The sequence below is a fragment of the Sorex fumeus genome, unplaced genomic scaffold (genome assembly GCF_029834395.1).
Source record: "Sorex fumeus unplaced genomic scaffold, SorFum_2.1 ptg000098l, whole genome shotgun sequence".
Classification (NCBI taxonomy): Eukaryota; Metazoa; Chordata; class Mammalia; order Eulipotyphla; family Soricidae; genus Sorex; species Sorex fumeus.
This window is the reverse complement of record NW_026606155.1, coordinates 28,224,865-28,246,023: the sequence shown is the minus strand read 5'-3', so window position 1 is coordinate 28,246,023 and position 21,159 is coordinate 28,224,865. Positions and strand designations below refer to the sequence as shown.

At 39.7% G+C, this 21,159-nt stretch overlaps 1 protein-coding gene across 1 annotated transcript; it reads left to right on the top strand.

Moving 5' to 3' along the window:
- Positions 1–290: 290 nt before the first annotated feature.
- On the top strand, positions 291–18,772 carry EIF2S1 (eukaryotic translation initiation factor 2 subunit alpha). The gene is made up of 8 exons (XM_056134108.1): positions 291–433; positions 4,926–5,173; positions 8,062–8,141; positions 10,587–10,738; positions 14,171–14,277; positions 15,425–15,522; positions 16,750–16,893; positions 18,238–18,772. Exons 2-8 carry the CDS (start codon positions 4,933–4,935, stop codon positions 18,361–18,363), a joined length of 948 nt encoding a protein of 315 aa, XP_055990083.1. The 5' UTR covers positions 291–433; positions 4,926–4,932; the 3' UTR covers positions 18,364–18,772.
- Positions 18,773–21,159: the final 2,387 nt, after the last annotated feature.

The following is a 21,159-nucleotide window of genomic DNA, read 5'->3' as shown; positions in this document are numbered from 1 at the left end:
CGGGTCGAGAGAAGCGAAGAGTCCACGTCTTCTCTTCCGCCGCCTTCAGTCACAGCGCCACCTCCCGGTTGACTGAAGCTTCAGGCAGGAGTCACTTCTCAGGGACAGCAATTCCGAGCCCCACGTCTTCCCCGCGCCTTGAGGGTTATTTAGGATTAAAAAAAAAAACAACCTAAAAAGATAAAGATCAAACGAACCTTTGTGCCTCTTCTGTTTCAAGGTCTCCCTAGTCCTCGGAGGACTTGCACTCTATGGTCGGTGGCCAAGAGCGGCCTCGAGTCTGTCGGCGCTTGCGTGCTGCGAGGCGGTGCCGCATGCGCCGTCGGGTCGAGCGAAGAGCACGCTGAGAAGACTCGGCGGTTTGGTGCGGGCGGAGCGAGTCTGGTCTTTTTCCGATTAAAGCGAGCGAAGCGGTGCCACACATATACCTCAGGTGACTCGTCGCCCAGCTCGGTTTCCCCAGGAATTGGCGTTGCCTGTGTGCCGTGACCTGGGTGGTCGTTTGTAGGCCCTGAGCGAACGCCGCCCTCTCTCTCTCCCGTCCGTGCGCGGGAAGTGCCCGGACGCCGCCGCCCGCCGCTGGGGAGCGGGCCTCCGCGCCGGCTCCGTGTCGCTCTGAAGGCGGTGTAGACGTGTCAGTGTGCCGGCGGAGGGTCTCATGGAGGGAGGGGGCGGGGTGGGACAAGGGACAAGGCTGTGCAATCACAGCCACTTCCATAAGCTTAACGTGAGGGAGGTAGGGCGGCCCGGGAGAACGCCCGCCGGACGCCGGCCTCCTTCCTGCTGGGGAATTTCGGGATCCTGCCTTCCCTCTAACCTTTTTTTTTTCCCCCCCGCCCGAGCAAATGCTTCTCGTGGAAACCGGGCGAAGACGTTTGGAGGACTTTGTGGGGTGGGCCACGGTGTTGAACAGATCTGGGCTTAAAAAAGAAAAGGTGACTATGAATAGCTTAGGTTTAGGTTTAAAAGGGTGCGAGATTAGATTAAATAATTGGTCATTGATGTCCTGAAACTGAAGCTCGTGTTAGCTTATCGCTCCATTTATGGGATTCCGTAGTACTACTGCTTGACACAGATGCACTCGGTTTGCCGTCCACACTGGTGACGATAGAATTATGGGGTCCCGCAGTGGTCTTCGAGTTATGCAGGATTCCCGCCTGGGGTCCCTTTTCTCATCCCACCCCCCCCCCCCCCACACACACACACATATTTCGGCTGCTTTAACTTTCATTAAAGAAGGAGCAGTGAGTAAATGCGTTGGCCTTGCACACGTTCGACCTGGTTTCGCTCTCCTGTATCCCATATGGTCCCCTGAGCACCGCCAGGAGTGATGCCTGGGCGCAGTCAGGACTAAGCCCTGAGCATCACCGAGTGTGGCCCCAAAGAATGGAAAGAAAAGAAAAAGAAACATTGTTTCTTGGAATTAAGGTGTGGCAGTTTTTTCTTCCGATTATAGTGTGGAAGAATCTTGCAACTCTGTCTTGTGGAAATTGGGGATTTGTTTAGAGCTTCATGCTTAGTCTCAGATTATCTCACGCCAAGTGTTACTTATTGATTCTGGAAAGGGATTGCAAAGACGACCAGTAATGTTTGTAGAATTGATGCTCCTGTTTAAACTGTAGTGGCAGAGTTTAAAAAGTTTGTATAGTCCTCCTTTACTTAAAAACTAGCATTCTTTGAGCCAAATTGTTGGGGAAAGTTGTCTCTCTCACAGTGCGTTGTAGTTGAAAATGAGAATGTGGACCTTAATAGAATATGGCAACTTTACTAGTAATGCAGTGCTTGCTTTCTTAAACCATAATTTAAGTAAGATGTCTCAGAGGCCATTTAAGCAGGAGAAATTACTGACAATGCAATTGGAAATTAGCTTGAAGGTAGTTAAAATATTTTGATATTAGATACTCTTTACAGAACTCATACCAGATAGTAATTTGGCATGTTGACATTCTGGGATAAGGTTACTTAATTGGGTGGAGAGATAGTACTGTAGTGCAGTTAGGGCAATTGCCTTCAACACAGCTGACCTGGACTGTATCCCTCAACCCCCCATGAGTGATCCCTGAGCACAGAGCCAGGAATAAAGCCTGAACACATCCAGATGTACACCCCACCTAAAAAAGGGGACAGTCTGATTACTATATTTATGTCCAAACTCTTGGAGTTTTTTTTTTCTGTATCCTCTGTCCTGTTGGTGTGTCACTGTGCTCCTTTCATAATACTTCATATTGCAATTTTCTTAGTAATTTTTGATTCTTCTCATAAGAGTAATGTATCAGTAATGCTTAGTATCTGTAGCTGCTACAAAAATAATTGTTTCAAGATAATTCACAAAATGAAAACCTAATTCCTTAGCTTTTAATGTATCATATTTGTATAGCACATTACATTTTTCAAGATGTTTTTACTGGGGATCAGGATGGTAGCTTGGTGGTCAAGGGGCACATCCACCAGGATGGAGTAGAACCCAGGCCCCCAGGGCCACTGGCACCACAGGATGACAGAGCTGTGTTGCATTCTTACCATCTACTCTGGTTAGCCACCAGGACTCCTGAGCTAAGGAGTTGCTCCTCTCTCCCCCCCGGACCCCCCAGGTCCAAAATAAAAGTTTTACTGGATGGGAGAAGAGAGCTCATAGGGCTAGAAGCCATACTTTGCATTCAGTAGCCCCAGTTTGATCATCATCAGTGATGGATGTAGCCCCCAAATTAATAACAAGATTTTTTGTTATATATTTAATCTCATTTTATAGTCCTCACGAACCTTGTGGGATAGATGACATAGTACAGTTCAGTGGGAATAGATTTCTTCGGCAGTGACATCTAGGAAGTAGAGCAAAAACTAGAATTCCCCTCTAGAGCTGGTTCCAGAATTTTCTGTGCTGTTTGCCTGACTGACTTTCTTAAGAAACCAAAAGAAAAAACAAACCAAAAAAATCTTAGTGCTTTGGAAATTAAGGGCTGAGAGATGCCTAGTTCTATGATTTCTGTTTCCCTGTTGTGGGGAAAGGGGGTGAAGCTTGGTTTGAACCTTATCTAGCTATGCTTAGGGATCACCTTAGGTGGTGCCTTGGTGGGGGGCCACATGTGATAGCAGAAACATTTCCAGGTCTGCTTTGTACCTTATGTCTGGTATTCCTGATTGATTTTTAAATAATAGTCTTAACATATGGGTATAAGCTCAAAGTGGATCAACTAATAGTTTCTTTGTGAAATGGATTCTTTTTTGTAATTGTCTACCTTCTATCTTTGCTGTGAATGACTGAACTTAATGGTATACTTTATCTATCCTCAGTATTACAGAAAGATTTGTACCTCCTAAAATTAGTAACATACCTCCCATCATGGGGTGTTTTTGCTTTTTTTTTCTATGTTCCTTAGCCAGATTAAGTCTTGCTTATTCCAAATTATTAAGTCTACTGTTTGAGGAAATTTGATTAGTAAATGTGACTAGTTCCTGTTTAAGTGTGTTAAATATGTTCTTTTACATTTCCATTACTTTCATTTTGATAGTTTGAAACTAGCTTTCAAATTGTAGTAATTAAATATACACGTATTTAATTGTAGTCTTTTAAAATAAATAAGTAAATAAAAGGTAAAGAAAAAGCCCCGTTTAAAATTAAACAACCAGGACCAGAGAGTCAATAAAGGAGGTAAGGAGCTTGCTTTGCATATAACCAACACAGATTTGGTCTGTAATGCTGCATAGGGTCCCCCCAGCCCCACCAGGAATGATCCCTGAGCTTGGGGGTGGGTGTGGCACTAAAACAAAAAATAAATACACTAAAGATCAGAGAATACTCAAAAGGGCTGAGCACATGGTTTGCATGATAGAGGCTCAGTTCCAGTACCCAGCACCACATAGTCCCTGAACACTGCTGGATGTACTCCCCCCTCCAAAAAAAAAAAAACCTAAAATGAATAAATTGTATACATATTGTGGTATGATTTCAGGCTAGTAGGTCATAGAGAATGATTTTAAATGTATTTAATGCTATAAAAGTAAGAGAAACCTGAATTTTAGAGTTTATATATATAAAGTTAATCTCCAGAACACTGGGAGTAATAAGTGAATAGAAACTAAAACTTGTGATCAAATTAAATTCAGATTTAGCTGTAGAGGGTACATTTTAATTCAGTTTAATCAAATTAATACTTTTGTATTAATAAATGGTAGGAGGGCTGGAGCAATAGAACAGTGGGTAGGGCGTTTGCCTTACACATGGCTAACCCAAGTTTGATTCCCAGCATCCCATATGGTCCCCCAAGCACCGCCAGGAGTAATTCCTGAGTGCATGAGCCAGGAGTAACCCCTGTGCATCGCCGGGTGTAAGCCAAAAAGTGTAAAATAAAATAAATGGTAGGGTATACTGGTTAGGATTTTATCTAATCAAGACATTCTTCTCTTTGTATCATAGACTCTCAAACTTATTTGGCCTAATACCCCCTTTTCAGAAGAGAAAAATCAGCACCATTTGTAAATCTACCTTGCTTAAGCCAACAACTAAAAAACCTTGCCCCCAGGATTGTTGTAGTGCCCCTATGTCACTGCTTTGTATGTGTGTTAGCATGTTTAGCCTTTAGCTTGCTTAGAAAAAATTTTTTTTTGCTGATAGGTAGATAATAATAGTGATGCTTCCCATCATTATTTTCTAAAATGGTGGTATTAAAACAGTGTTTTACTCAAGATAAACCTTTAATCTTTAGTCTCCGCGTGCTTTATAGATGGTTATTATATTTTATGATTCCTCTGAAACTAGGGGCAGAGGATTATGTAAGCCTTGCAAAAACGTAGAACAAAGTGAAAATCATCTGTTTTCTGGCACTAATTAAGTTTTAAAAGTTAAGACTAACTTGTTTCTAAGATATGATATAGAAAGCTACTTCTTTATTTTGACCTCAACTGAGAACTTGATTCTTTTGTTTTAGTTGCAGAATGCCGAGTCTAAGTTGTAGATTTTATCAACACAAATTTCCTGAAGTGGAAGATGTAGTGATGGTGAATGTAAGATCCATTGCCGAAATGGGGGCTTATGTCAGCTTGCTGGAATATAATAATATCGAAGGCATGATTCTTCTTAGTGAGTTGTCCAGAAGGCGTATTCGTTCTATAAACAAACTGATCCGAATTGGCAGAAATGAGTGTGTGGTTGTCATTAGAGTGGACAAAGAAAAAGGTAAGTGAGAAGAATGCCGGAAACGCAAGTATCTGACTTACAATAGTCTATCTGAAATATTTTATAATTGCCCAGTTTAAAAAACAAAACTTCTCTCTTTGAGGGGGAATACTGTAGATACCATACCCACTGTACTACAGCTCTGACCCCCAAAACCACCTCTTTGTATACTTACAAACTCTTTATAAGAACTGGACAATGAGAACAGTAGACGGGGCATTTGCTTTGCATGCATCCCACCCAGGTTTGATCCCCAACACTGTGAGGAGTGCTCCCTGAGCATAGCTGGGTGCGCGCACACCCCTCCCCAAAAAAAAACCTCTTTACACATATATACACACATATGTATATCAGGGAAGGATGCCACTTAATCTAGCTAAGCAAGATTTTTTTCCTATTAATATCCTTGTTTAGTTAGAATAAGCCTATCAGATATTTCAAGATTTCAAGTTTGATTCCAGACCAGTTCTGGCGTGTATAAGATTCTGTAATAGTCTTAGGACTAAATAAAACAATGTATATTTTATAATTAGGAGACTTAGAGTGAGTATAGGTAATGGGGAAAATGATGCTAGTAGACGATCAACACAGGGTTGTCATGACCTTTAATTTGGGGTTGGGAAGGGTGTGGGAGGGACAGTCAGAGAACACAGGGCTACACAGGGTTTCATTCCCCAGCACCACTGATCTCAAACAGTGCCACACCCCATGCCTTAGCTTTGAACCATCTAGCACAGTTAACCCAAGTATTGCCAAGAGTAGCCCTAGATTTTCTGGACATTGTGTGGGACATACACAAATACAAAATCTGAAGTGCAGTGAAATAAATTGTGGCTTTATATCTATCATGGTTGCCAAACTTAGAAGACATTGATGTAAACCAAAGCAGTAACTTACTCATATTTGTTCAGTGCCACCTTCTTTATTTAATAATAGTAACTAGTAATCAGACTATTGAATGAACATGATAATGAGCTAAAGATTTTAGAACTGTCTTATTTAAGCTTTGAAAGATAAATATGCTGTAGATGCATACAAAAACCTTGTGTGTCTTTCTGGAAATCAGAATGTACATGACCCTCAGATCCAGTGGGAGCTTTCCGATAGTGCTGAATAAATATTCTTTTTTTTTTTAATCCTTGGGTGCTTTACCTCTGCATTTCCTTTTATTTCCTTTTTTTCTAAATGTTCTTAAAGCAATTAAGTCAGTTTGGCTTTAACTGACTTGACATAATTAAGATACTGGCTTTTAATTATCTCACTTTAATTTATAAGCAGTTGGTTTTAGGTTAGTAGTAACATCATGCTTGAAAGGCCAATAGGTCACCGTTACTGAATTTATGTCTCTCAATCTCACTCATCTAGTTGATGCTGCTACTGGTGATTAAATTTATGTATGCTTAGCTGACAGCTTTTCTGACACAGATGATAAACTTTGTGATTATATTATCCCTACAGTAGTGGCTACTAATTGGCATATCGGTTATTCTGAATGCTTTTTGCATAACTTTCTTAAAGGTCTTACCTCAATTATTAAGCTCCAGAGACTCTACCTTAAACTTATGTCTCTATCACTGCCCCATTAAGACCTAGCATGAGGTCCAGGCTAGTGCAATAGTACAGTGGGTAGAGAATTTATCTTGCATGCAGCCAACATGTGTTCAGTCCCCGCAACCCATATGGTTTCCTGAGCATCACCAGGAGTGATCCCTGAGCATAGAGCCAGTAGTAAGCCCTGGGCACTGCCAGGTATGGCCCAGGGATGGGGGAAGGGGCACCAAGCATGATGTTTTGGCATATATTTTTTTCTGTTACACAAAATATGTATAAAAGAAGGAATTAAGTATATTCTCAGCTATGACAAGAAAGAAATGAAAGACTATACTTTCATAAGTATAATAGATAAATGTAGAAAAATATTTTCATGGAATCACTATACTGAATTGATTCAAAACGGGAAAAAAACTGTTAAAATCATGGTTAAAGGGGCTGGAGCAATAGCACAGCAGGTAGGGCGTTTGCCTTGCAAACCAGCCGACTAGGGTTCAATTCCCAGCATCCCGTATGGTACCCCGAGTACCGCCAGGAGTAATTCCTGGGTTCATGAGCCAGGAGTAACCCCTGTGCATCGCTGGGTGTGACCCAAAAAGAAAAAAGAAGAAGAAGAAACCATGGTTAAATAGGTCATGTCACATTTATGTAAGTAACTGTATTTGGACTAAGATTGGAATACAGAAATCTCTCCAGGGTAAGATGCAGAAGAAAGCAAAGTGGTCTTATAAAGGGGATCCATTTGTGAGAGTAGAGGATTTGGGCTAGTAGATGAGTCTTTCAACATAAACCCAGAACAAATGCTTCTACCATACCAAAGGCAGAAGGAGAAGATGAGAACAATTGAAAGAAAAGTATTGCTCTGGTTATTTTTACAATGTTTTGTCTTACGTCTGTAGAAAACTTCAGATAGAACAGCTTAAATCCTAGTAGAAATCTACAGTCTTAATAGCTTGAAAGCCAGAGGTGAGAGTTTTGGACAGTCACAGGAAATGAAAATACTGACATTTGGAGGACCCTGGACAGGGTGGCCTGCAAGGATCCTAAGAGTGTAAAAACCTATATAAGGAAACAGAATTTGCAGTTTTATGTAGAGGGCATTTTAGGGCTCCCAAGCAGTGCTCAGAGGGCCTAGAACTGAAAAGAATATACCATAATATGGTGATAAAAATGTATCTCTGAGAACAGTTTTATCCTGTACTACTTACATAGTATTTTGTAGATACGACTTTCGTAGGAAGTACTGTACCTGTGTCAGCCAGGCAGTCTTTTTATAAAAATTTGTTCAGTGGTTTGCTGGCACCTCGACAAATTTTTTTCAAAATTTTGTCATGCAGGATACATTGACTTGTCAAAAAGAAGAGTTTCTCCGGAGGAAGCAATAAAATGTGAAGATAAATTCACCAAATCCAAAACTGTAAGTATATATTTTTTTTGTCAGATTAGTCCAGTATTGAATATATTTAATAAATAGGGGGGGAAATGAAATATTTTTGTAACTCTGTATTGACCATTTCTAATTATATTACAAAAAAAAAATTAAAGAATATGACATGGTGGCCAGAGAGATAGTACAATAGGCAGGAGTCTTGTCTTACACACAGCTGGTGTGTAAGACACACCAGCACCCCATTTGGTCCTGTTAGCCGCATCTCCCCAGCACCCCATTTGGTCCTGCTAGCCGCGCCTTGAGTTAGCCCTGAACACCACTAGATGTTGTCCAAAAATAAAAAAGAATTGAGTAGTGCTTTGTTTTCCTCCCTCTCTTACTGTTGCTGCCATGGAGTGGGGAAGGGAAAGAGGTCCATGCCACACTTGATTATAGTGCTCATTAAATAGGGATTACACACCACACTCATTTTTGTTCTGGTGCTAGGATTCCCAGTTAGATTGTTATTGGCTCAAAGGGTGGTGCCAAAAATAAACTGCAAGGCAGTACAAGTACTCTCCCACCAAGCCCTTAGAGAGGTTACCTCTCATGGTGCTAAAGCATTGCTTATGAGTTTATATTGTCAGTATATAGTCAAGTCAGTATTGACTATTAGTGTCTAAACTAGTTAATGTTAAAGTAACAGTGGGTCATTTTCGTTTCTTGGCATGCCGTGTTGTTCTTCATGGAGTGGGAATAGAGCACTCTGTGCCTGGGATAAACCCAAGCCACCTTTTTACATGAAAGCCATGTGCCTGGCCACATGAATCACATCCCTTGCACCCTCTTTGTAGTTCTCCCTTTTTTCAGGGGTGGGGGCAGGTCTCCCAAGCTGCACTCTGGAGGCCCTGGTGCCAGCCTTCTGGCCATTGTCAGCCAGCTAGGCCTGCAGTTTGGTTGAGGACCCAGGATGTCATGCTGCTTGGGTCCTGCTATTCCTGGGAATTACTTAGATCACCCTGGTGTTGCTTGAGGGTCTCCAGCGCTACAACCAGCAATGATTAGAGAGAGGACCATGTTGCTCCGAGGATTAAACTTGGGTCGGTGGCATGCTAGTGCATATTCCTTAACCTCCATACTTTACTCTCTGTCTCATTTTATGTTTTTTTTTTTTATTTATTTTGTAATGAATCACCATGAGATACAGTTAAAAAGCTTTTGTGTTTCTGTCCTCGATATAAAATGCCAAGAAAACCAATGTTTAAATGAAAAGATTTTTTAAATCTTATATGACTCTATTAAAAGAATAAATTTATGAGAGCATTAGATATTACTCATCTCTACTGATGTGTCTGTTTTATTTGAAAGTGTCCTAACTAAAATCTTGGGGACGGGGGCATACCTGTCATTGATCATGCTTACTCCTGGCTCTTCCCTAGGGAATCACTCCTGATGGTGCTCAGAATTATCTGGGGTGCCAGGGATAGAACTATGTCCACTGTGTGCAAGACAAGTACCTTACACACTGAACTGTCTCGCCAGACTCCTAAAAACCTCTTTCCAATTAACACTAGGACCTTCAGACTGTAGTCTCTGGATCAACAACATTGATAACAACTGACTGCTTATTAGAATGCAGGATCTGAAGTCCCACTAACGTTGAGAATACAACTCTGAAAAGTGCTGCTCAGACCAGAAAGATAATACAAAGGTTAATGCATTTGTCTTGAATGTGGCTCTGTCGACCACAACCCTGGTTTGAATCCCAGCACCTTATATGGTCCCCGAGCCCCACCAGGGATGATCCCTGAACATAACCATAAGTAGCCTATCTGGGATGCCATAGATCAAACCCAGATGTGCAAGGCACTTACCTTACCCACTGTAAAAAAAAAAAAAAAGTCTTAAGTTTACTTTATTCTCCAATAGAGTGATAGTAACTTACATTTTTGTAATAAGGTTTGTGTATAATTTAAAACATGCATATATGTTTGTAAGAGCTCTGCAGTAAGGTGAGATACTCATATCCCATTTCTAGATGAGGAAGCAAAGGTTAATTTTTTGAAGTCAGTATGTGACCTGGGTCTTAAAACACTAAATTTTTTTTTTTTTTTTTTTGCTTTTTGGGTTATGCCCAGCAGTGCTCAGTGACTACTTCTGCTCTTCATTCAGAAATTACTCCTGGCAGTGCTCGAGGGACCATATGAGATTCCGGGGATTGAACCCGGGTGAGCCGCGTACAAGGCCCTACCCGCTGTACTATCATCCCAACACCAAATACAAAATTCTGTACCGTCTGCTTGTTTTGTCCATTTGACTTAATTAGCCTAGGAAAGCAGTTGTTCCTCGGTGTAGGGATGTTTTGTTGTGTGGAATTGGAGTCAGTTTAAAAGATAGGCTTTTGTATATGCTGTCTTCTACTATATGAACATACTTAATTTTTAAAAGAGAACTCTTGCCTTTGAATTATTGAGCTTTTCTTTGTGTTTATAGGTGTATAGCATTCTTCGTCATGTTGCTGAGGTGTTAGAATACACCAAGGATGAGCAGCTGGAAAGCCTGTTCCAGAGAACTGCCTGGGTCTTTGATGACAAGTACAAGAGACCTGGATATGGTGCCTATGATGCATTTAAGCACGCAGTCTCGTAAGAAGCTTTCTTTCTTCCTTGATAATCACAGATGTTGGGTTTAACACACAAATTGGGAACTTGACTTTAATAGCACAACATCCATATACTAAGCCCTTGACAAATTTATTTGCAGTGTCAGTTTAAGATTGGGTCTTCTGCACTCAGGACACACATTTACTATTGAACCACATCCCTGACCCGTATGGATTATAAACTTAAATATTTCTGTGTGAAAGGCCTGCAAGGGGTCAGGAAATAACCTGTTCAACAACCTGTTAATATACTTTGTATGCTGAAGCCCCAGAGTTGATGATTTGCACTACCTGGTCCCTAAGCATTGTACCAGAATAGCCCCTGTGCACTGTCAGAACCAGAAAAACAGGCATGTGTGTGTGTGTGTGTGTAATGTAATGTAGCGTGGCCTGTATAATTTTGTGTACAGTTTCACAAGCCATGTAGGTCATCTCATACTACTACTTAACATTTGTCTTCTAGTTATTGCCCTAGGTAACTTCAGGATCAGTGTAGATGTCTCATCTAAAACTGGAACCTCTTGTTTCCTTTACCATGAGTCTTGGTATTACCTTCAGAACCTTTAATTCACATCTGTTCTTTTGGCACAGCCTTCTGCTTTCTAAATCTGTGTAGTTACTTGTCTTCTTTTCAGGCTCTCATTCTAAACCATTTTTCCTCTCCCTTCCTTCACTTACTCTTTCTTACCTTTCTTTGATTCTGCATAGACAATGATCAATCATTTCTATAACTTTCTTTCCTATATGATCTTTTGCCCTGTTTTTCCTTCTGTTAACACACATCTTTGGATCAGGGTTCCTTTTCTGCACTTGAAGACTGCTGGGTGTTTATAAGACATACCTGCCATGCATAGTCATGGTCTGCAACATCATCTGGTCCCGCTCTGCTGCTCTCTATGATCAGTTCTTCCTCCCATTTTTACAGTGGTTGTTTCTAGAACTTCACTATACTTCCTCAGAGACCCACTCCATTTTCTTTCTTTCACCCAACCATTTGTAAAGAGAAGCTATTGCATAAGATCTCATTCCACTGTCAGCAAATTTTTCTCCATTTCATCTTATTCACTTGATCATTTAACTTCCCGTTAATCGTCGATTTGCTCGAGCGGGCGCCAGTAACATCTCCATTTGTCCCTGTCGCATGCTAGTGTAGCCCAATGGTGTCTGTTCGCTCTAGGAACATGAAGAGCCTCAAACCGATTGTTCATGATCTTGACGAAGAAGTCTGACCATCTGGTAGGTGGGCGGCCACGCAGTCTTTTGACATCCCGTGGAATCCAGTCGGTAACAGCTCTAGTCCAGCGGTCGTCTTTAAATCTCATTACATGACCAGCCCATCTGATTTTTGACACCTTGGCAAACGAGACAGCATCCCTGATTCTTGATCATCGACGGATGTCGGAACTCCGGATTCTTTCTCTCATTTGAGTGAAACGTGATATTCCAAGCATAGCTCTTTCAGTTCCTCTTTGGGAGACCTGAATAGCGTTCTCATCCTGTTTGCGTAGGGCCCAGGTCTCTGAGGCATATGTTAATGCAGGAAGAACAGTGGAATCAAAGAGATGTGCCCGGAGCCGGAGGTTCTTCGTGCTCTTAGCTATTTCTTCGACGCTCTTGAAGGCGTTCCAAGCTGCTCTCTTCCTCCTGCGCAGCTCGGGTGCCAGGTCATTTGTCATGTTGACTTCCCGACCTGGGTACACATAGCTGTTGCATTCGGAGATGGTCGTTCCGTTGAGAGCGAATGGGGCATCAGGAACGAGGCTGTTTCTCATAAACATTGTCTTCGTAAGATTCAGCTGTAGTCCAACCTTTCCACACGGTCAAAGTCGGCGAGCATTTGTGCCGTTTGGCTGATGTTTGGTGTTATTAAAACAATGTCATCAGCAAAGCGGAGGTGGTATAGTTGCCGACTATCTATCTTTACTCCCATTCCTTCCCATTCCAGTCGTCGCATGATGTTCTCAGGGGTGGCACTGAAGAGTTTCGGTGAAATGGTATCACCCTGCCGAACCCCTCTCTTGACATCGATGATTACTTCTTTGTAGAATGGTGAGATCCTGGTAGTGAATCCACAATACAGCTCACGGAGATCTTGATGTATTGAGCTTGAATGCCCTGATTGGCTAGGCTTCAATGACCGCTTCCGTCTCAACAGAATCAAAGGCCTTCTTTCTAAATCAATGAACATTAGAGCGGCATCTTGAACTCCCGAGAAACCTCAGTGAGCTTGGTTATCGTGTGGATATGGTCGATGGTGCTGAATCCTTTGCGGAAATCCAAAATCCGACACGCCATTTCATCAGTAAAGAAACGAACAGCACCTGGCCCAGACAAGGTCAGACCTGAACACTGAAGAACCTGCCGTCGGTACTCATCAATACACTGGCTCGGCTCTTCACACGCTACCTGTCTGAATGCAAGGTTCCATCCCAGTGGAAAACCAGCAGGACCGTACTACTGTTCAAGAAGGGAGACATCCATGACATTGGCAACTATCGCCCGATCTGCCTATTGTCTGTCATCTACAAGTTGTTCACTCGAGGCATCCTAAATAGGATTGGCAGAACACTAGATGAAGGACAACCATGCGAGCAAGCCAGGTTCCGCAAAGGATTCATCTTATTACTTCGTGTATTTATGTCACACAGAATATGCGTACTTCTTCAAACTAATCTTAGCACCTGTGTCCAGCTATTGCTCAGGGATCTAATTCTTCCATTCCTTTTTCTCTTTTTAGTCTCTGAACTAATAGATGTATATCCACTTAATGTTAATTTCTAAATATTTTATTGTACGAACATACTTTATTGGTTTTACAATTAAGAGAAGTTTAGGTTTAGATTCCCCTCCACCCTTTTCTTTTGCCATACAATGGCCAAGCAATGCCATGATGTGTATCCCATTAGTATATCTCTGTAACACATAAGGGAATTATTGAATTAGAGCCAGGAAGAGGGGGTGGTTTGGGGCAAGCCAATGTGTTGTAGTGCCAGGGATCTAACGCAGAGTTCCTGCATGTAAAGCAAGTGTTCCAGCCCTTTAAGCTATGAACTAGAGAACTACTTACTCTTATGAACTAGAGAGTAAGCCCTTGAAGCAGACTATTGTATAGAAATGATTATGGTGGTTATCAACAATACTGAGACATTTAAAACTGCTTTACCAGATCTCCAATCAGGCGCTGTTATCTATTTATTATTCCTTAGGTGCTTTAGTGACATTCTCTCAATACCACAATCCTGGGAAATACAGTTTCGATCTTTATTTTACACACTTGGAAACAGGCCTGAAAGAACCTAATTACATTTAAGTACACAGTCTTAACTCTAATTCTGTACTCTGAAACATTCTCTGTGGTATTGTATTTTGGATTAAAATTGTCAGTAAAATAATACGTGCCCTTTTTTTTTATCAGAGACCCATCTATTTTGGATAGTTTAGATTTGAATGAAGATGAACGGGAAGTACTCATTAACAATATTAATAGGCGTTTGACCCCACAGGCTGTCAAAATTCGAGCAGGTAAATGATTTTTTTTATTTGCAATAGTTTTCTATCCCAAAAAAAGCTTTCAAATAAGCCTTATTAAAGAATAATGCTATATTAAAATCTGAAATTATCTTTATTTTTTCAAACATTTTTCTAATACCGAATCATAAAATCTCTATTGACACAGTTTAATGATTGTCATGAATTTAGGTGATCTTACCCCATTTCTGAAATGGGGAAATTTATTTTAGCACATTCTTTAAAATATTCTTTTTTTTCTTCTTTAAAATATTTTTAATATTCTCCCATGCCTCTGGATTAACTTCACTAATAGTTTAGAATACATTCTTTTCTGATATTTTTCCTGTACACATATGTTATATAGGGACCGTGTTATTTATATTTAGATACTTATTTTTGTTTTTGCAAAGATAAAATCATATTTTGAAAATTTTCTTGTTAGCTTTTTCCCCTTGGTGTTTCATTGCTACCCTTTCGTGTAAAATGGATTGACTTTTTTTTTTTTGGTTACGTTCTGTTCCATAAATTGATAAACTGGTTCTCTCTTGAAGAATATTTAGGATTGTGCCAGTTTGTTTTGTTTTGGTGCCAGAGTTTGAACCCATGGTTTCACAATCCAAGGCATATGCTTTACCAATGAGTTACATCCCTGGCCTTGATTGTACCAGTTTCTTGAGTATTTTAGGGGACAACAAAATTTAATATTCTTGTTTGCACGCAGCACTTATTTATACAAAATTCTGTAAGATAGATTCCTTATGAGAACTGCTGGGTCAGAGGTTTAGGATTAGAGGGTATACACTTCTTAAACTGTACTAAATAATATGCTGTTATTGTTCCATTTATTCAGTCTTGATACCCTTTCATTAGAAACAGGTATATAGAAAGGTTGAAATCATAATTTTAATGCAGGGTTTGATGTGCATTATAATTTTATCACATGATATGGTATTTAACTATGAAAGTAGCTGGAATTGATTGGAATTGATTTCTAAGTAAAGGAACAGTGATACTTTAATACTTGAATACTAATAGAGCTCTCATATCCGTTTTTGTTTTTGTTGAAGCAAGATAGTTTTTAGTTTGCATTTAAACTTCTGTAAAAAGATACTTGGTTTTCAGTTTTTATAATTTTTACGGTTTTCAATTTTATTTTTAGATATTGAAGTGGCTTGTTATGGTTATGAAGGCATTGATGCCGTAAAAGAAGCCCTGAGGGCAGGTTTGAATTGTTCTACAGAAACCATGCCTATCAAGGTGAGTAGTCAGTTTTCTCCCTACTGAAATATCCACCGCAACCAAATCAAGTTTCTTTTATGGCTCTGTTTTATAGCAACGCATGAAGTTAACCTTGTTGATATTTCTAGGGGTATTTATAATTGTACTGAGGGTTCTTGTTATAGCTTCTGCTACCATCACAGTGTATAGGGATTTCTATTGGTATTTAGTCCCAGGGGCTGGAGCGATAGCACAGCAGGTAGGGCGTTTGCCTTGCACGCGACCAACCCGGCCAACCCAGATTCAATTCCTCCACCCCTCATGGCAAAGCTTGGCAAGCTCCCCGTGGCATATTCAATATGCCAAACACAGTAACAAGGCTCACAGTGGAGATGTTACTGGGCCCACTCGAGCAAATCGATGAACAAACGAGAGGACAGTGCTATTTAGTGCCAGAGTGCTAAGTAATTCTAAACCTCCTTCCAGTAAAACATTACTATAAAAAGTGCTCAAAAGCTTGGAAATATCAACAGCGTGACTTCTCATTCACACACATTGGGAGGTCTTCTCTGCCTTTTATTAGTGATAAAAATTTACTGAATGGTTGTTTTTCATACTCCTGAAAGAATTTGTTCTATCAGTTTAGAGCCAAATTGTTTTTTTAATTTTCATCCACTATTCTGATGATGGGCTGGAGCAATAACACAGCAGGTAGGACGTTTGCCTTGCACACAGCCGACCCAGGTTTGATTCCTCCATCCCTCTCGGAGAGCCCAGCAAACTATCGAGAGTATTTCACCTGCACAGCAGAGCCTGGCAAGCTCCCTGTGGTGTATTTGATATGCCAAAAACAGTAACATCAAGTCTCACAATTTGTTGTGAGATATTACTGGTGCCTGCTCAAGCAAATCGATGAGCAACAAGAGATCAGTGCTACAGTGATTCTGATGATGCCTGGTATTTAGTCAACAGAGATGACAACTAGAGTCATAACTCTTCATATTCAATATTGTAGTGCATTTGAATACTGGATTACATCAATAAGCTACCCCAAGGACTGGGAATGTGACAAGGCATGTGCTTTGTAAATGTGAGACCCTAAGTTTGGTCCCTGGTACTGCCAAAGATAATTCACCCCAAATTGCAGACTTGATAATTGGGAGTTAAATTTTGGAATGGCTTGCTACACTGATACAAGACGATTCTCAAAGTATCTATTTTTCAGTAGGTACTTTTCATAAGAGAAATTTTGTATTTATTCCCTAGATTAACCTAATAGCTCCTCCTCGGTATGTGATGACTACAACAACTCTGGAGAGAACAGAAGGCCTTTCTGTTCTCAATCAAGCTATGGCTGTTATCAAAGAAAAGATTGAGGAGAAGAGGGGTGTTTTCAACGTTCAAATGGAGGTGAGATTAATATAAATTTTGTCTTGTTCTAAATTTTTTAGGCAATTCATATTATCTAGGGCCAAGGGCTAGAACAACTGTCTAACATGCAGTGGGCCAGGGTTCTATAACCTGGCACTAGGGAGCCCCCTCCCTCCCCACCCAAAGGGGGCAAAAATTTAAGTCCTCTTAAGCAGCTATTCCCAAACTCTTATGGTATATTGCCCCCTTCACAGAAAAATAAATTACTCAGTGTTTCCCTGTAAATCTACTTTCTTTGAACAAACAAAAGGCCCTTCTCAGTTGTACCATGAATTGTTCATTGCTCTCCAGTAGGAGGAGTATTGCCCACTTTGGAAAAACACCAGTCTAAGTGATTACATGTAAAATACAGAACCATTGCTTTTTAAGATGAGACACACATTTAGGGAATAAAAGGAATTTTAAAAAATCTAGGGAATAAAGACACACATTATAACTGCTAAACATAAAACAACTATTGGCTCAGTGTACCTATAAAGCCCTTTGTATTTGGTTGGTTTGGGTTTGGGGCCATATACAGCAGTGCTCGGGATTATGAACTGCCAGATAATAAAGAACTGTTAAGAGATAGTTACTTGGGACTGGTAATTATTGGTGTTAGGTTCCCTGCTCTCCACCCCCAGAAAAAAGAACAGACAGTGAAAATGAGTTATTCATTGTTTGTTGAATTCAATGTGAAATACCTAAAATTTGATTTCAAGTTCTAGAAAAGAGTTGTCTTCTGTGGGGTGTTTTTTCAATCATAATAGAGACAAATCATTATACACACACACACACACACACACACACACACACACACACACATATATCCATAATACCTTCTGTGAAAGAATGTGTATTTGAAAACCATTGTCACTGAAATTATTTTCAGATATTTTTAGTTTTAGCTTTAACAAAGTAGTCCATAGCACACAATCCTTTTTCCTGTATTTTTAGTTCTCTAGGCTGGAGTGATAGCACAGCGGGTAGGGCGTTCGCCTTACAAGTGGCCAACATGGCCGACCCGAGTTCGATTCCTCCGCCCCTCTCGGAGAGCCCGGCAAGCTACCGAGAGTATTCGATATGCCAGACACAGTAACAACAAAGTCTCCAATGGAGACGTTACTGGGCCCGCTCGAGCAAATCGACGATTAACGGGAGGGCCTTTACCTTTTTAGTTCTCAGAAATTCATTTCTTGTAAATAATATTTAGTGTAATGATGTCAAAACAGAAGTGAACAGGAATGGAAAAATTGCTAGAAAAGTGCTGTAAGGCAGTAATAGTATTGAAATTGTATTTGTAAACCTTTTACTTACTTTGAAATTAAATTTCCACTTCTGCAGCCCAAGGTGGTCACAGATACAGATGAAACTGAACTTGCAAGGCAGCTGGAGAGGCTTGAGAGAGAAAATGCAGAGGTGGATGGAGATGATGATGCTGAAGAAATGGAAGCCAAAGCTGAAGACTAACTTTGTGGGAAACAGACCAGTTTAAGGAACACAAACAGCCCTTCCTGGCTGTCAACTCTAGACTTAAAAGTTTTCCAGTATTGAAAACTTCAAAACTAAATATGTTTTATTTCCAAGTATTTAAATGTCTCAAACCAAAACATAAATGGCCTCCTAAATGCCAGCTGTTTTTACATAATAGCTTCAGCATATCGAGCATTTTTAATGGAGAGGCCTAATTTAACTAGAGAAAGCTAAGAATAGTCATAAAATTGGGTTTGTGATTCCATTTCTGATGTGTCCAGATTGACACTCCTTTGTTGTTTAGTGCCTCGATGAAATTTCCAGGGGTACTCAAAGCAAATGGTCCCAACCGTTCTATATATAAAATGTATCAAGCAACCATTAAATAAATTTCTGGGATATTTAACTATAGGCTTCTTCCTTCTTGTCACCAGTTATAATATGCATTATGAATATTCTAATTATTTTCATTGTAGTCTGATCTTAGAAATATGTGGTCAGGTGACAAAAAGATCTATACAACAGATCCTTTCAAAAGGAAAGTGAAAGTCAACTCAGGAGAGGAAAGCCTTATGATACAATTAAAGATTACATTAGTTGTGTGCCTTTTACCTGTTTGAGATTGACAGCATGAAGTCTGAGGGAAAATACATCACACTGGTCCTTGTTGGTAAACTAAGCTGCTTGCCTTGAGTTTTTAATTCAAGTTGGTAAAAGTTTGTTGTTTGTGGAGGAGATTCTGAGTGCATATGTAAGATGCTGCTTTAATTTAGTTATTTTGATTATCACCCAACTTACAATTTTTTATTGTGATATTCATGAGGTGCCACCTGAGAGCTTCAGCTCTTTATAATGAAATAGAGATCTATTTGAAAACTATTACAACAATTTTTCTACAATTCCATCATTTTTATCTTTAAGAACTATTTTTAGAGGTAGATAAATTTAAGGTAAATAAATTTCAAAGAAACATAATTTGAAGTGCAGCTGCAAGAGTAGTAATTGTGTAGAAAGTCAGTTTGGTCTGCTTTATATTAATCTGTAGGATACTTAAGATACTAGATATATTTTACCCATTATTCCTAAGAATATCTATTTTAATTCCTTAGGCGATTAAACCTAACTCATCACCCTGGTTAATCCAGAACTAGATTTCACATGTTAAAGAGTCTAGAAAATAGAAATGTGTTGGTGAGAGTTTGTACCATTTATGAAAATTGTCTCCTTTGACAATTTAGCAGTCCTACTTTTTTTTTTTTTAATCCAGAGATTTATATGGGCATTTCCACAAGGACCTTTGATTGCTAGTAGCATTCCATACTGGGAATATTTAGAAAATCTTGGCTGTTCTCAAAATTAGCACATATTTTTTGCTGATCTTTATGAGGAATCAAAACCTTTAATAAAGCTTTAATATAAGCAATATAGATTAAATAATGTTAGCAAAATACAATTGCTCCTTAAATCTATAGGCAAGAGAACTGAATTTTTGTTTCATGACACTTGAAAAGTCATTACTATTAAAATACTGGTGGCCTGCAGTGAAGATTTTTATCTCATGAAGTCTTTGCTTAGTCCCCAACAGTTTTGGAAATACTAACACATAACAGAAAAAGATCAGTTTTTCCCTGACAACCTGAAGGAGAGATAATGACATATATGCCCTGTGACCCAAAAGTACCACTTCCTGACAAGAGGATAAGATCCACACCGGGCTTCTCAAGTTTACCCCAAAACCTGTCTCTGCCCCCCTCATAACCTTTCATTAAAAATTAACGATTTCTTCTACTTCCCATTCTGACTTTGAGGTCAACTCATGTAACCCACATAACAAAATTAGCTATAGTTTATGTGTAAGCTAACTGAAAATGACCAGGAGAAAATAAGACTTCATTTTTCATAGGTTTTACAGCAAAGTAAGACAAACCAGTATGTAGATAATAAACATTTAGTGTGGGGACATACTAAGCAGTATAATAGGCATTACTTATCTTCCATACTTTTCAGACATTCTTAGCTACTTTCATATCAAGAACTATTTAAATGGTTCTAGATTCTACCATCACCTATATGCCTTACTCCATGCCAGGGACTGAACTCAGCCTCCCATGCAAGGTGTGTGCCCTACCAGAGTCAAATCCCAAACCCCTGGTTAAAGATTTTTTAAAATTGAAGTGGCACTACTTTGGCAAGAGTTGTTCCCTGATGTACCTACAAACTGCTATTTTAAACACATGAAGAATCTGCTGTCCTACATAGTGGAATGCAGTGCCAATTCGGAGTAAGGAAACCCATCAAATGGCAATTTAATGCAGATAAATACCTGTTGATACTCAAAAATAATAAAGAATCTAATTCCAGGGACATTAGACCTTGGTGGAATGCCAAATGGAAAACAGTACTTTGAAAGGCAGTCTCTTACAATGTAAGGAATTAAATAAAACTCCATTAGCTTGGAATTCCTGGTCAGTCAGGTACTTTAGATAAGATTAAGAGACCAGACTCTTTAAGAGTACAAATTTTTACTTAAGCACTTTGGAAGTATCTACTCCCCTTAAATGTTATATCTATTCATTAACAGAAGTCTAAGTTGTACTTGGCAAGAATGATGGCCAGATTACTGTATAAACTTGAAAGAATAAAAGTGTTTTTTAAAATACTGCATGATACAGACTTTTCACTACTTAACTACTAGATTAACCTAACTAGTGAAACTTCTTGGTACTTACATGTCTCAGTTGAAGTTTTTTGATGGGGGGGACACACACCTATGTTTAGGCTACTTCCTATCTG

Excerpts from the sequence above, each read along its gene's own strand:
- EIF2S1 (XM_056134108.1), top strand. The coding sequence starts at position 4,933 with ATGCCGAGTCTAAGTTGTAGATTTTATCAACACAAATTTCCTGAAGTG. Across the intron at positions 8,142-10,586 it reads AATTCACCAAATCCAAAACT|GTGTATAGCATTCTTCGTCA; the intron begins GTAAGTATATAT and ends TTGTGTTTATAG. Across the intron at positions 14,278-15,424 it reads GGCTGTCAAAATTCGAGCAG|ATATTGAAGTGGCTTGTTAT; the intron begins GTAAATGATTTT and ends TTTTATTTTTAG.